Source organism: Cyrtonyx montezumae, unplaced genomic scaffold (genome assembly GCF_038088225.1).
Source record: "Cyrtonyx montezumae isolate F1298 unplaced genomic scaffold, pur_monq_1.0 scaffold_11, whole genome shotgun sequence".
Classification (NCBI taxonomy): domain Eukaryota; kingdom Metazoa; phylum Chordata; class Aves; order Galliformes; family Odontophoridae; genus Cyrtonyx; species Cyrtonyx montezumae.
Window position 1 is genome coordinate 14,768,890 of NW_027071837.1, and position 15,447 is coordinate 14,784,336.

A 15,447-nucleotide genomic window follows, 5' to 3' on the forward strand; every position below is an offset into this window, starting at 1 on the left:
TTAGGGATAAAAGGCAGAGCAGTCAGTTTTTGCAAATTGCAATGTTTGCAAGATAACTCTTTTTCTTCATTCAGTTCTGAACCCCGTGCCCAACTCCTACGTACTTCAGAACTTCTAATAGTTACGACCAACAGTGGTCTTTACAAAGTCATAATTTAGATACCATGTAAAATCGTTAGGTGAGTGACAGACACCTTTCTGTTGGGCTCTCTGGCAATGGCATGCAACCTCTTTCTTAAATAAGACATTGTTAGTTCTTAGACAGCCAGGGTTTCCACATTCCTTGTATTTAAAATTACTTTTTTTTTCTCTCTTATTTAGAACAGTAATTCTATATTTAAATTTAAATTACAAAGGAATTTAAATATTCCTTCTTTTTTTTCTCTTCAGAAGTGAAACTTCAAAGGTGCATAGGTCGCTCCAAAAGTAGTGCCTCCTGTATGTTTCCGTGGAAATAAATCTACCTTTTACTTCTGGTGTTGTGGGCCAACATAATGAAATAGGCGGCAATAGTTTCAGAGTAGCCCTTGTATATTTAAAATCTTTAATTTGTCTTAAACCTACCTGAAGAAATGTGTCAGTTGAACATTGGTGGATGTTATGTGTGAAGCAGGATAGAAGTGAAGCTGAAGGAAGCAGTCCAGTGTACTGTGAGCTCTCAGCTCTGGCTAACAAGGAGCCAGCAAGATTGTGGTAAGAAGAATGTCCTACTATGATTTATATCTTAGTTGCAAATTATTGCTCAGAGGAGAGGATAGGAGGGGTCACATCTATTTGCATTTGAAAAAAATAAAAAAATAACAACTGTCATCAGTATTTCCTGACCTGTAATAAGGACACACACTTGCTGCTTGTAAATTCATCGACTGTTTCAAACTAACCTCCACTAAGTCAAAGGGAGAGTCCCTTCTTACATTTGGGAAGAATAATGGTTCGTAATCTTAATTTATTAGAATGTGAGTGGATATATTCAGGTGGAGACAGATAAAAGCAGTTATTTATAAAAACACTAGTAAATTAATATTATTTGGATGAATTTGAGATAGGCATATAAAGCCATTGTTAAATTCGGCACATTTCTACTTTACAGATGCATTTCACAGCTATTTCCTCCTCTCCACAGGTTACAGTATAACCACAGATAAATATTTTTTTAATACTCCCCATAGTCATATAACAGTCACTGGAAATATTTGTAAAGATGTTCTTATCAAGTGATTTGATGTCAGCATGAAATCTATAATAAAAGCATATGGTGTACTGTTTTATTGGATAAGACAGACACCTTCATTTTCTTATGTAAGCTATAAACATGTTCTTTGGAATGCTATGAATGTAGGAACTGGTCTGTATCTCTCCCAGTGCTCTCTTATTTATGTCTTTATGAAAGAATTGTTTTTAAAATGAAGTGAGTACATGAGGATAGAAGCACAGTTACTGAATGAGCCAGAAAAGCTTCAAGCTCCTTTATTTGTACATGTTGTTAATGATACAAATGTATGTTTATTTTTACTTATGCTCTGCAAAATAATGGCAGGAGCTGTGCTGGATGTGTGGGTTTGATACAGTGATCTGGAACACTAAGCCTTTACATGTTCAGGTGGAAGAAGCTAGAGCTGGGATTTGTGCTTGAATCCAGAGTGTTCAGGCACTTACACTTAGAGCAAGGCTGAGTGCTGCCAACCAAGTGCTGGTTTGGTGAGATCTCCAAGGTAGGGCGATCCCTGGCTCCTTACCCCAGCCAGATGAGGAGCATGCAGAGCAGGCAGTGCTGCTTGCCTGGTAGTGTCCCAATGAAACCTGCAGGTTTAAATAGAGCTTATCATCCGTTCACGCTTCTGTAGAGCCACAGGATGTTTTATATTTAGAAAACTGCTCTCTCTTGTGGCAAGGTTGGAAACTGAGCAGGGCTGTGTCTCTCAGGAAGCGATTGTGACAGTCAAATGGACGAGACCTCTCCTTGGCCATCCCTGTGCAGTGAGCTCAAACAGTGCAGAGATCTTTACGTATTTGGGCCTGTAATATGGTTAGAGCTCAGCAGGGCTGCTTCCTGAAAATGCTTCAAAATAGTAGGAACACATACGGGGCAGGTAAGAGGCAAACGAGCAAGGTTACCATCTGTCATAGAGAGGTTGTTAACAAAGTGGTTTAATGTGTCCGTGTTCCACTGAACCACTGGGCTAAATACACTGTGTATTCAGTATGATTTATAGTTCCTAATTCCATTACCCATAGATCCCTTTTTAAAAGCCTTCATAGCTAATGAATGAGACAATGACACGAAGGCCAAAACTTGCATATACATCACTCCTCCGAAACCCATCAATAACTGGGAACCATTAATTTTTACAGCCATGGCTGCTTGCAACCTATTTTACCAGTCATAAACTGCTCTTTAATGAATATCTGTTCACCTCTAAGGTCATCAAAATTTGCTGCCAGGCTACCTATAATTGTCGGGCTTTTGTAAAGCTGGGCTTACTTTGTAAGCCATAATCTCCCTTGCTTCGTTCAGAGTTTTTGAATAGTGATTGTAATGTCCCCAGTGATCTGCCACCAATAGAAGTTACAACTCCTGACACTGACTGAACCCTTCATTTTTTCAGTAAGGGCAGGAATTATCCATTCTCCTGAAATACTGCCTTTAAGCTGACTGGGAGCTGTCAATCACCACTTCTATGAATGCTGTGTGATATGAATTGTACCAGCAGCTGCTTGATCTGCCAACAAACCACTGGAATCCCAAGCGAGTTGGTGAGGTTGTTCTTTTAGTCTCCATTGTAGCTGGAGTGCTGTGCTCCTTCTCCCTCCCCCCCATGTTTTTTCCTTGACCTCTCTGACTCGGGCACCAACAAAGCCTATCATGTCTGAACACGCTGTAGTGATTTACAAGGAGATTTGAAGGATGCTGATGGATCCATTCTAGTGCGCTCTTACCTGCAGCAAAAGACATGAAGGGACTGAGTAAGACTGTTTCATTTCTAAGTTGTCATATTAATTGATGTACATGTGAGCATTTCACATAAATGTGATGTTTTTCATAAAAACATTATACGTACAGGGTACTGGTACTTACATATGAAGAAATACCATAGTCTAAATCTATTATTTATACAAATCAGCAGAATAGAGGCACCTCAGGAGCTGTGGTTTTTTGCTCCCTTTTGACAGTGGTTATATTTTACAAACACACACACAAGTAATTATATTGTGAGGTACTTCTGCATGAAAACATTTAAAACTTGCTTATTATCCATAGTACAAAACATAACCTGAAACTCATCGCCAGTTACAACTACTGCACAGAGATGGTACCTTACAGTGCAGTGTTTATGTTCAGAATTATTCTACTTCATCAGTCAGACTCCCAAGTTAAAACACTGAGTGATGGAGTTAATTAAGGAGGAGTAGAGCTGTTGGAGCTCTAATGGTCTACAGATATAAGTGCCTCTAAGTGAGGCAAAGTTTGTCAGGGAAGGTAATGTATTTTATTGCACTAGCTGATATAGCTGGAAAAAAAAATAGATGGCTTTGAGCCCACAAGCACTTCTTTTGGGCTTGAGTATATTAACACTTGTATCATCGCAAAGGTAAGAAAAACACTTCCCCCTACATACCTTAAAAAAAAAAAAAAGAATCTTATCAGTCTTATTACAAGCATTTTACAAAGTAAAAATTGACAAGCTAGGCATATGGCGGGCGCAGAAGACAAATGCCAGAATCTTTTGAATCTTGAAAGGGAGAATATTATTAAATTCATCCTATCAGCAAAGTTAGAAAGGGCTGCTGTGTGACAGCTCTGTAGTGATAAATCACTGCCTTCCCTTCTCTAATGAGTTCAAACCTCCATTCTTTGGTGTGAAAATTTCTCCCACATCTTTCTTAAGCTGTGTAAAGGAACAGTTTGCTTACAGAGAAAATTCTGAAGCAGCTGTTTCTTATTTTCCAAAATGCTGCGAGGTCTTCGGTGTTTGTTTGGTTTTTTTTCCTACTTTTATCATGCTGCTAATTACTGATGTCTTAGCATAGAGCAGCTTCACCATTGTGACAACAGTGGTGGCCCAAATACAGAAGTCCTGATAGTGAAGAATTTCTTACGCTGTCTATAGCTAGAAGTTTTCATACAATCACAGAATGGCTTGGGTTGGAAGGTACTTCAAGGATTGTCAGTTCCAGGCCCCCCACCACAGGCAGGGTTTCCAGCCTCTAGATCAAGCACCAGATAATGTTACCAGGCATTGATATTTGATATCAATATTATATGCAGATAAAATCTTTCATATTGCTTGACTTGCAAAGATTTCCTAGTAGACATGAAGTAATCCAACGTTTGAAATAGACCAAAAATGGAAATGAAAATAATGTCTTATATTAATCTTCCTAAATAAATGTGGACTTCAGAAGCAATTCTAGTTGAATATAACACTGTTTCACAAGGGAATTTACTAAGCAAAGTTACAGAAACAGAAAATACTGAGTTCTGTAAAAGCACAATTAATAAAGACTTGCTGGTAATGCTCCCAGCTTTCCTTTCTACTTTGCTGTTAGAAACTAGATCTTTATATTCCCATAAATTTTGCTAGAATTGAGTTTTTTACAAGTGTTTACAAAATGTAGTCGCTTTGGACTTACAGTACAGGTTTTTATTGTTGTAAAAATAGAAAACGATGTTCTGCACGAAGTTCATATGCAGTCCTTACCTTCCTTGTGGCCTATATGAAGAGGCTGCACAGAGGCTGTATGTCATTCAGTGCAACCATTGCTTGCTTTTGTGAATGAGTTGAATGGCCGTATGGCTAAGCTTGACAATGCTGAAGAAAAGCAGAGGAAGCAAGTTGGCATTGGGAAATTGTTAGTGTTCTTATTTCACCATTTTTTTTCTGTTTAAGTGATCGAGGAATTCCAAGATAAAAACTATTGGTGCATCTTGTGTAACTATAAGGGATTCTAGTGAATTGAACTAGTGTTGTACAAGGAGTATAAAGGAAAATTTAATGGGATATATATGAACACATTGGACTGTCGGACTATGATTAACAAATTTGTCTTATATCATTACATTATTATAATACAAATCCATCTTTATTTTTTGTTCTTTGAAGTCGTTCAAAATATATGGCCTAACACCTCTGTTGATTTTTCCTTGGAGGTGAAGCCCTGAATTTTTTGTACAGCTCATATGTAAAGATACGTTGGGTTCACTCTACTCTTGGCAGTGTGGTATGAAATTCTAGTCTTGATTATTTCAAGCTACATTCATACTAATTAATAAAGGGCTCAGAACCCCCCAGTTATGGACATTGCTTAGTTGTTCCCTCCTTTTATCAATATGTCTGGATGTACTGTGGCAGGGAGGTCTCTGGAGGTCTCTAAGTCTCTCTCACTTAGTATGTCAAGTTTGAGTCCATGTGACCTTTAGTTTGAAAGCTTTCATTGCATTACGTTTACAATTATGTTTATGTTGCATAAGACCATGTGGTTTGTAGAATTCTTTAGAGGTGTTTGGTAATTTATGTTCTGGAGGATATACTGAGTAAAAGTTGGAGGGGAAAAACTGAAGCAAAATTATAACATGAGGGAAAATTGGTATTAAAGATACTTTTACAATTTAGTGCTCTAACAAAGAGCTACAAGCAAAGTGATTTGGAAATATTGGTAAGCTATCTAAACACTGAGCTTTGTCCAAACAGGCAGGTGCAAAGGAGATTATCAAAATGCAGCACAAATCTGTGTATGCATCAACAGAGCAATCTCATTCACTTTTATATATATATTTATATATATATATAGCTTTTCTCAAAATATATCACAAGATAAACAAAAGGAATTCAGGGGAATACAACAAACAATGATGTGCTTGGGAAGGTTATTAGGACATTCATGGAAGAAGAGTAAGCCTGAAGATGTAATCTCCTAGAATCTAATTAGGAATGGAAGGAAAGGGCGTAAAGACTTGCACAAGATCTATAGGAGTATGAACATGTAGCACTCTGCAATATGAAGGCCTGTATTTAATTCTTAGTTTATCTGCTTAGACCCAATGCATACATTTCATTGTAAAATTGAGTACTTTTATTCTGTGCTTTTCAGCTGTAGTCTTAAGCGTTGAGCTTGTCTTCTCTGCACAAAATGTTTCCCAGCTCTTCAGTGCCCATTTACGTAGATCGGATGCAGTGCTCTGGGCAGAATCCTTCTCTTCTGTTAGACATGCCTTTCTGTGTGGTGCGGGGTTACCTGTTCCAAGGCTTTGTTTTCATAAATAGGATTATTATCGTTCATTTGCACTTAATATAAAGTTACTGATTGGTTTGTAACTGAGCAGTACTGTGCCCATAGAATAGAAACCTACGCTAAAATCTCTGAGCATATGCTGCTATTTAGTTCTTTAAATAATGACTTGCAAGCTAATTTTTACTCCACTGAGACAAATCTGGTAGAATAAAACACATCCATACATAATGAATTTAGGAACTGAAAAAAAATTAAAATATTTCAAAAGCACTACAGGTTAGATGCAAACCTTTTAAGGTTCATTACTTTTTAATATATTCTCTCTGATATACTTCACTTAGTAACAATGCAGGCTGTTGTAGTCTTGTCAGTGAATGATAAAACTGTTCAATTACTCTTTCTTACTTTGTGGATCTGAGAATAATAGTAAAGCATGCTTCAAAACTGTTAGGAAAATGGTTTCCAAAGTTCTGGCTTGTTTTCAAAAATAATTTTGTTGAGTAGTAGCTAGTTGATCAAGTTTCTTATTGCATTTTTTGCAAGACTCTAATGCAATTCTGCTTCATCTTTGAGATAAAGAAGGCATTTTATCCTGACTCTTAGGGAAAATGAGTAGATGTTGAGCCTTTTATTGTCCACTGGTTTGTGCCACAGAACAGCTGGTCGGTTGCACTGACCAGAATGGCAGCACTCAGCCCAGCGCGGCCAAGGAAGGGAAGTTCCAAGTGGATGACCTTTTCTCTTGCTGTAGAAAATAAATACATGCTTACTAGAAAAGAAAGGTATGAATTATAGTGTTCCCTGAAGGAAAAAGCAATAGCAGGACAACTCAGCAGCTGAAAAGGAGCTGCTTAGGTCTGCACTCTGTAACTGTAAGATAGTGAGGCCTGTTATTCCACTGCCACAGAGCAGCTTGTGTTCAATATTGATTAAGGGCCATCCAAAGGAATGAGTCAGAACTAAAGAAGAAGCATTCAGGACAGAACCAGATCTCCTCCTGTCAAGCTTCAAAGAAAGGGAAGAGTAGTAATTCTTGAAATGAGAGTTTTCCTTTTATATACCTAGCATTCTCTCCTTTGTATCACATACACTGAGTTTGGGAGCTCTCTCAAAATAAAAATAAAAAAAAAAAGATGACCAAATTAGCACTCAGTGAAGAATGAAAGAAAAATCCTTAAAAGGGAGACTGAAAAGAAGTTGAAGTGCAATTTGTGGGGTGAACGGGGAATGTGTGAATTAAAACAGATCCAGTATTCAACAGGGAAGTGCAGAGAGAGCAGAATGTCATGCGCATGCCTTCAGGAAACATCGCAGTTCTGGGCATGCTCTTGGAAATGAGAGAACTCTTTAAAGAAAAAAAAAAAAGGAGAATGAATTTAGGTATTTTCTAAGGAACGCCTAAGGAACTGCAAAATAGGTAAATAAATAAAAGCTAAATGCAAGTGCAGGTGTGAGCAGTACTCCATTGACAAGAAGGTCATCCATAAGGCCCAAGAGCACTTGAGTCTTGCACATGACTCAGATGAGAATCTGATTTGTAAGATATCACTGTAAATGGAAACTTTGAGCTGAAAACAGTTTTGTCATTACCTCTTTAGATTAGTTGAACCTTCTATGATGTCAATAAACACACTGTAAGTAAGTAATGTTATATTTGCATATCATACACAAACGTTGTTGTCTAAAAAAATTAAAAATCTGAAAATTATAAGCATTAAAAATAAAAAGCAAATGTTCTCATGGATAGGTGGCATTATGCTGCAGTGGGATAAAAATTCACAGGTAAGTTAATTTCTGTATTGCTCTCACACACTGGAAACTTTGTGACTTTAGACAGATTAGTTTGTATAGTTTCTCCTTTTAGGTATTTAAATGGTTTTGCATGAAATTATTTTACAGAGCCTACTGTTCAGTCGGGGCCCTGAAGAATTGTGAGCATGCAGATTTAGATACAATGCTTTTTTATATTCCAAGCAACAATTTTTGTGGTATAAAAATAAAGTTAATGAGATGTAGACTTAGTTTCAAGCAAAATAAAAATAACTTTGCTAAATTAGGAAGTCTGTAAAAGCTAATTGGAAACTCAGGCCGGATTCTCAGCTTGATGAATTTGCAATGCTTCATTGAAGTGAAGGTCTAATGCAGAAGACCTGTCTTTAAATCACCAAAATACTTCAGAATGTCATATGAGGTTTTCTTTGATGCCAGTAGCTGCAGGAAGGGGTGACAAGTGTGATAATTAAAAAGGAATCCCCCAGGAATCTGGTGCATTAATTTATTGTGAGAAACAGCACTGGGAGATACTACATACCCTACCGACCAGGAATACTTTATGGTTCACAAAGCAGAACCAGCCTATTGCACGGAACAAATGGAACTATTTTGTCAGAAAATGGCAGCTATCATCAGCATATGGTCAGTAAAAGGGGAAGAAAGGAACTAAAAGGTGTGCTGCCATATGGATTCTACAGGTTTTTCCCATTTACCTAGAGAAGCAGTCACCTTGGCTGTTCAACATTTATTGCAGAGCTGTTGAAGTACCTTATAGCATCTAGCTGTGTTTCCAGGCAGTAATTTTCTAACTGACAGGACAGCTGTAAAACCTTTAAATTGTCATGCAAATTATAGTATGTATAGTAATCCTGCAAGTCTTCTGTAGACTGGATGCAAGATCGGGAAAGTCATTGATCAAATACATGAGGATGCTGGACATCAAATGATATGTCCAAAATTTCAGTAGCTCCAATTCTAATATGGCAGGATACAGGATTTACTGAGATTAATTATTATATGAAAGTGCCTTAGCAGATTATTTCAGAGCTCCGGACTGTTGACTCCAGTGATTTAATTTACTGAGGCCTCCAATTTTCTAATATGCTTAGAAATGCTTTTCTGGTATATGCAAACTAATATTGCAGTGTAAACCCTAATGCAACAGTAAGAATGCTGCCTTGATAAAAGATCAATGAAATTAAAAGGATTAAGCCTGGGCCAAATCCGTGACAGCTTTGCTTACCACAGCATAGAGAAGCTCATGTGGAGCACTAAACAACCTTGTTTCTCCAATTGGGGTAAATTGTGGCTGTCACAAAGAAAAAAGTGCTATTTTTCTGCCAGCTACTCCATGAAGGGAAGGGGCATGCTTTCATCCTTCACCTTGAAGACAAACTATGTCAAAATTTAAGGAAAGCATGTGTTGTAAATGAGTGGCAGCAATAGTTCCTCTTAGGGAATCTTTTCAGGTTCACATGGGACAGGGTCACAGGTGTCCCCTCACCACGTCCCAGTCACCCGTCCCCTCCTGCTCTGTGGTGGGACCCTGGACTGTTCTGCCCATCTGCCTTCAGCTTCTGTGGGTTTACCTGGGTACCCTGGGTCATTCAGGCAGTCTGTGAGAAAGCCTTCTCCCAGCCGTCATTTCACAAATGCAGTACCAGGGTAGATGTAGTCTGTTCACCTTATTTTCTGGGAGGTATTTTATTAGGTGGTAGGAATTATTCAGTTATTCCTCTCTTGATTTGAAGTGCCAGACTAATTCTTATACTGTGTCGATGTCTTTCATTGCTCTTCTTCAATGAGATTTATACCTCATGAAATCAGTTGGTGTCTGCTGCAATTCAATGTCAACATGATTTATTTATTCCCATCAAAATCCTGGGACAAATTAAGTGAAAGTTATATCCTCTTCTTTTTTTCTTTTGTCAATCTAACTACAATGCTGAAGAATGTGTCTGTATCTGATACTCTTTACTTCAGTAGTGTGTTATATCTTAAATTATTTCACGTTGCGCTAACAGCTTACAGACAGCTGAGTTAACATGATCAGTTGCACAGCGCTTTAATCCCATTAAATCGTATATCATCCTCGTGCTCTTCCAGTGTTTTCCAGGCAGTAAGCCACCGGGTTTTCTCCCTGTGTTGTTTCAGACATGCCGGGGAGCCCGCACAACCAGTTCACATTCAGACCTCTCCCACCGCCACCTCCACCGCCACACGCGTGCACCTGCACCAGGAAACCACCGCCAGCGGCTGACTCTCTCCAGAGGAGATCGATGACGACCCGCAGCCAGCCCAGCCCTGCTGCCCCAACGCCCCCCACCAGCACTCAGGACTCAGTGCATCTCCATAACAGCTGGGTCTTGAACAGCAACATACCGCTGGAAACCAGGTATGGATCAACCTGCTCTACACAGCTTGTCTGAAATCTTAAAGAGAGTGAGGAGGAGGCCTGACACTGACATGAGAAGATAAGGGACTGCAGGATTACCATGTTGAAAGCATTTTGATTTGAAGCCGTGTGGTGTGACCGTGTGAGGTCTTTTTCACTTGATTCATCTAGATTAATAGAGCTCGTAAAAGCAAAGCCGAGGAAGAAAGTGATTTTCTTAAGGTGCATAGATTATGTACTTTGAAGGTGTGTGTGCAGCAAAGATTTGTGTTTATGTACTTGTGTGACCATCCAACTTTCTCCCAGTAATGAGCATGTAGAAGTTTCGTTTAACTGGTGTTCTCTGGCACCTCTGGTCTTGGTCAGTCTTCAGGCTTTGGCTTCCTGATAATGAGAAACAGCGGGAAATAATATATATGTAAGATTTTCATCAAGATGTATTTAAACATTTTACTGCACATACGTACAAAGGACACCATTTGATAATAGAGAAGCCATACGGGTCCAAGGCATGGTAGGAGCATGAAGAGCCTTACCTTTGGGAGCTGGCGGAAGTAGAATTCAATTTCAGGCTCAGTCACAATTTACATAAATAAAATATTCAGAACAAAAAATGGCAAGCAAATACATTCTGTATCCAGCAAACCTGTGAATCAGTACTCAAAACTGATTGCAGAAGTATGTGCACAGCTTCTTCTGTTGTTTTTGACCGTATGTTTTTTTGTTCCTGGTAAGTATTAGCTAATTTGACGGCTTTCATCAAATCTGTGTTTGCTGACTTGGTACTGAACACAAACCCTTGATTTTTTACTTTTTATATCTTTTTCCACTTCACTGTGAGCAGAGCACTAAGAAGTTTGGACTAGGGTTTCCTTTAGGTCTTGTAAAACTATGGCTGGTGAAACACAGATCAATCTCTGACATTCAACTATTCTGATCAAGAGAATATAAGGTAACATCTAAATAAATGTTTTCTTGTTTATACACATATATCCAATGTGTATTGCCATTTATCACAATTATCACCAAGACCTACATTTTTTCTTTCATTTTCTTTCATTACGTTTTTATTTTATTGCATAATGTAATTTTAATATACATCTTTAAACTCCTAACTGGTGATAATCAGAAGTGTCAAATTCAGCTTTTCTTCACTGAAAGTTATTAAGTTGGGATCGAGGAATAAACTGATTCGCTTTTACAGTGAAACTATCCGTATTCTCTTAAGGATAGATCACCGAAGGAATTAAGGAGGTTGCAAGCTGTCCTCCAAAAGGGAACATAAGAAAAATTTTAGTTCTCATCCCTCATCTGAGTGTGTTTCTTCAAATCAGAATCAGAAAGAAAATGTTATTTTTCACTTCCTTATATTTGAAAATTCTTCTTAACTACCTTTATCCAAATTTCAAAATAGAAATCTGACATTTACATTTGAGTCAAAAGAGAATGTATTTGTATTATCGAACAAGGGCAGCTCAGGAAAGCGAAGTGATAAAGGACTAATAGAGAAATAATGTACATTGAAGGTAATAAAAATATAAGTTTCAAATATTAATACATCAATAACTATCATTGAAATTCCATTGCTTTTTAAATGCACCTTAAAAAAAATCAATATTCAAGAGATGGTTAGGATCAGAGCTTCTGTTTACATAATCTTTATAAAGATAAATCTCTGCCTGTTGTGATGTAACAAGCTTATCTATCCATACCTTCTGCTATGTAAAGGCTTTTCCCTTGGCATTCTGTGCCAACTGAGTATCTTTTGGTTTCCTTCAGTCAACACTTAAGTAGATCTTAATTAGCCTTTCTGCATCCCTATTCACTATTTTCTCTTCAGACCTCCTTGCTGGGGAAAGTACTTCACCATTTTAAATCTTCTGTTCTCTCTCTCTCTCTCTCTTTTTTTTTTTAAGTATTAAAGACAGGATACTTCTCATAAGGTACATTTTGTAGTGTCACTTCTAGATACCTCCTTACATCCAAAATCTCTGTAAGTGTATACTGACGAGAGGGCTGTGCGGTACATAGGGATTCAGACTGGAATCCATACTGGTGGCTTCCCTTTGGCAATTCCCTCCCTCTGGGAGATGCCCTCATTCCTAACCTCCAGCAGCTGTTCCAGCTGTTCCATGCCCCCTCTGGTTGCTGGTTGCAGCCTCTCCTGAAGGTGACTGAAAGGCTGTTTCATCTGAAAGCAGAATCTGCAAGGCTGCTCACCAAGATGTATCTGCAGTTTCTGTGCAGACAGGTGATATAGTAGGGGAACATGGTAATAAAGAACATTTATGATCTCTGCTTCTCAGAAGGCTGTAGTACACAGCACAGCTCCAGAGAAAAAGAAAGGCTTGCAGCTTGTTTTGCCCTGTCTTTAACAGAGAATGATTCGGCTAGAATTGAATAAAAACATTGGCCTAATATCTGGATTCTCTTGCCTTCCTCCTCCATTGATGTTTATCTGTCCATTAAAAATAATCCTGTAAAATAAAGGGCAGCATGTCAACAGCAGCTGTATTTCTGTGCTAAATCTTTAACAGTACAAAATCTACCTAATATATGCATACTAATATGTCTAAGTAGATATTTTTTTTCTAATTTGGAACATTTGCAATCAAAAAGAAGATTTAGAGACAGTAATTTATTCCCTGCTGTAATAACCAGGCAAAAATCAGAATGCACATGTTCAGCTTTTCTATTCAACCGTATCTCCTGTTAATCCACAAGCAGCACATGTTTGCATGGTTTGGCTACAGCCACGTAGTATTAGAGACTTTTCAGATGGAAAAAGATTCCCTAAAATTAATCGTGTGACTGTAAATCCTGTTCACTCTGCATACTCAGAAATGAGGCAAGTTTATGAGGCTGCTCGTAATGTGTCATATTTATGGAAAAGAAAATTCTGTAGTTATGAAAATGTTTAACATACGTGAAAATGTTCAACATACTGGACTTGTTCAGCCTGGAGAAGAGAAGGCTTAAGGAGACATCATTGTAGCCTTCCAGTATTTAAAAGAGGATTATAAACAGGAGGGGAATCAACTGTTTACCTGGGTTGGTAGTGATAAGACAAGGGGGAATGGTTTTAAACTCAAGGAGGGACGGTTTAGATGGGATGTTGAGGGAAGTTCTTTACAGAGAGAGGGGTGAGGTGCTGGAACCCAGAGAGGCCTTGGATGCCCCACCCCTGGAGGTGTTTAAGACCAGGTTGGATAGGACCCTGGGCAACTTGCCAGATCTAGAGGTTGGTGGCCCTTACTGTGTCAGGGGGGTTGGAACTTGATGATCCTTGGGGTCCCTTCCAACCCCTATGATTCTGTGATTAGAGATGTATTCTTATGCAGTTGGTCTTTGAAACCTACATCAGGCTGGAATAGTCTGTAGTAAAGGCATTTACTGTAGTATGCATTCAGAGAGGCTTTTTGTGGACTAAAACTTGGTTATATTTTTATTAAAATGGGCAATTTGGATACTCAGATTTGTGGGCTGATCCACAAAACGTTCTTGGCAGGACCCAGCTTACTGGCCCAATTGTTTATGGAGAAGGGCAATGGCTTGTGCAGGCTCACACCAGCCTGTGGCAAAAACAAGGGCAGTCCTGAGCTCTGCCACTGCCTAGTTCTCCAACCCTCCTGCTGGATCCGACTCTAAGCAACCCAAGTGAAGGCAGGAATTAGGAAGGCCTTCAGTCCGCCTGGTCCAAGTCATACACTGGCTGTAGATGAAGAAATTGGAGAAAAGCTGTACTGTAGCTGCAGAAGATAAAGCAGTTCACTGTGCCATCTGACCATTGCACTGCCTTCAGCACTACAACGTGCCTACAAGTGCACGTACAGGCTCTGCCTATATGCACATTTGGAAAAGCATCTTATTCATTATTAAAATATCTTATGAACATGCAGTAACTTCATTCTGTCACACAGAAAAATAATTTGTAAGTATTACCAGAAAAAAACTGCCAAGACTTTTTGCACCGCAGAAAAACACAGGAAACATTGCTTCTCTTTTTCAGGGTAATGTTATTGGGCTCTTAGATAAATTGATTTCTTCTACTCCCCCAGAATAAGTACTCGCAACCTATTGCCTGTTGTCTTCCTTTCCACTAAAATAATTGGTTTTTTTTCAAGTTTCGTAGATACTTTGCTCTAACGTTTCAAATCTTATGATTTACATTGTCATTATCTCTGACAGCCCCATCTGAACATAGCTTACTGCTTTTTATGGATTATGTATTAAATCCTGACAATTCAAAGGAGTGTTTTTCATTTGCTCTGTGCCTCGTTAGTTGACTTAGTGTTTGTTTCCATAAATCTCTCATTTTTTGCATTTTTTTCCTTTCTATTTCTTTTTTTTTATTTTCAGTTCAGTTAAATTCCAATAAGAAAAAAGATAACACCACGTATGTACTATTAGCTTACATTACTCCTGATGCTCCTTATAGTATGTTACAGTCCCCTCACAGATATACCATTGGACGTGCTTATTTTGAGTAAAGTTTTTACATTTAAATTACCCAAGAATTAGAATATTTTTTTTTCTGTCTATGCATCGAAAATTACTTCATTTTGATTTTCTTTCCATGTGTTCATTTTTAGTCCTGTTTTGTGCATTAGTATTTTACATATTTGCTTGTCCCATCCTTTTTTAAATCTAATTTTTTTCTAGTTCCTGTCACCCATTTAGCAGTGTTGGCAGTAAGGTTAATGCTGTGCTGAATGGACTGAAATCTCCCTTCAATGCACTGGCAATGAGCCAAGCACTGTGGAAAAGACAGCTTAATTTAAGCAATCTTATCACCACGGTAATAGCTCCTCTAAAGGGACAGCAAGGTACCAGACCATGAACCTGAGATTCAATTATCATTAATTTATATACAACTTTGAAATACTAGAATAAGAGGAGGAGTATTTGGGGTTCAAGGCAGTTGTGATTTTGCCTTACCATTCAGCAGTATTTCAGAGCCCTAAAGTTTGGTTGTGACCCCGAGCATTTTGAGAGTTTTGGAGTTTTAAGTTTGTTGAGCTCCTCACGTAGATGGTATCATTCTTCTT

The 15,447-nt window shown here is 38.3% G+C and overlaps 1 protein-coding gene across 1 annotated transcript in view; it reads left to right on the forward strand.

Moving 5' to 3' along the window:
• TENM1 (teneurin transmembrane protein 1) overlaps positions 1–15,447 on the forward strand; it is a 302,504-nt gene that overhangs the window by 148,702 nt on the left and 138,355 nt on the right. Inside the window, exon 4 of the mRNA XM_065729661.1 lies at positions 10,159–10,399. Coding sequence (XP_065585733.1) covers positions 10,159–10,399 — 241 coding nt within the window. The remainder of the gene's footprint in view (positions 1–10,158; positions 10,400–15,447) is intronic.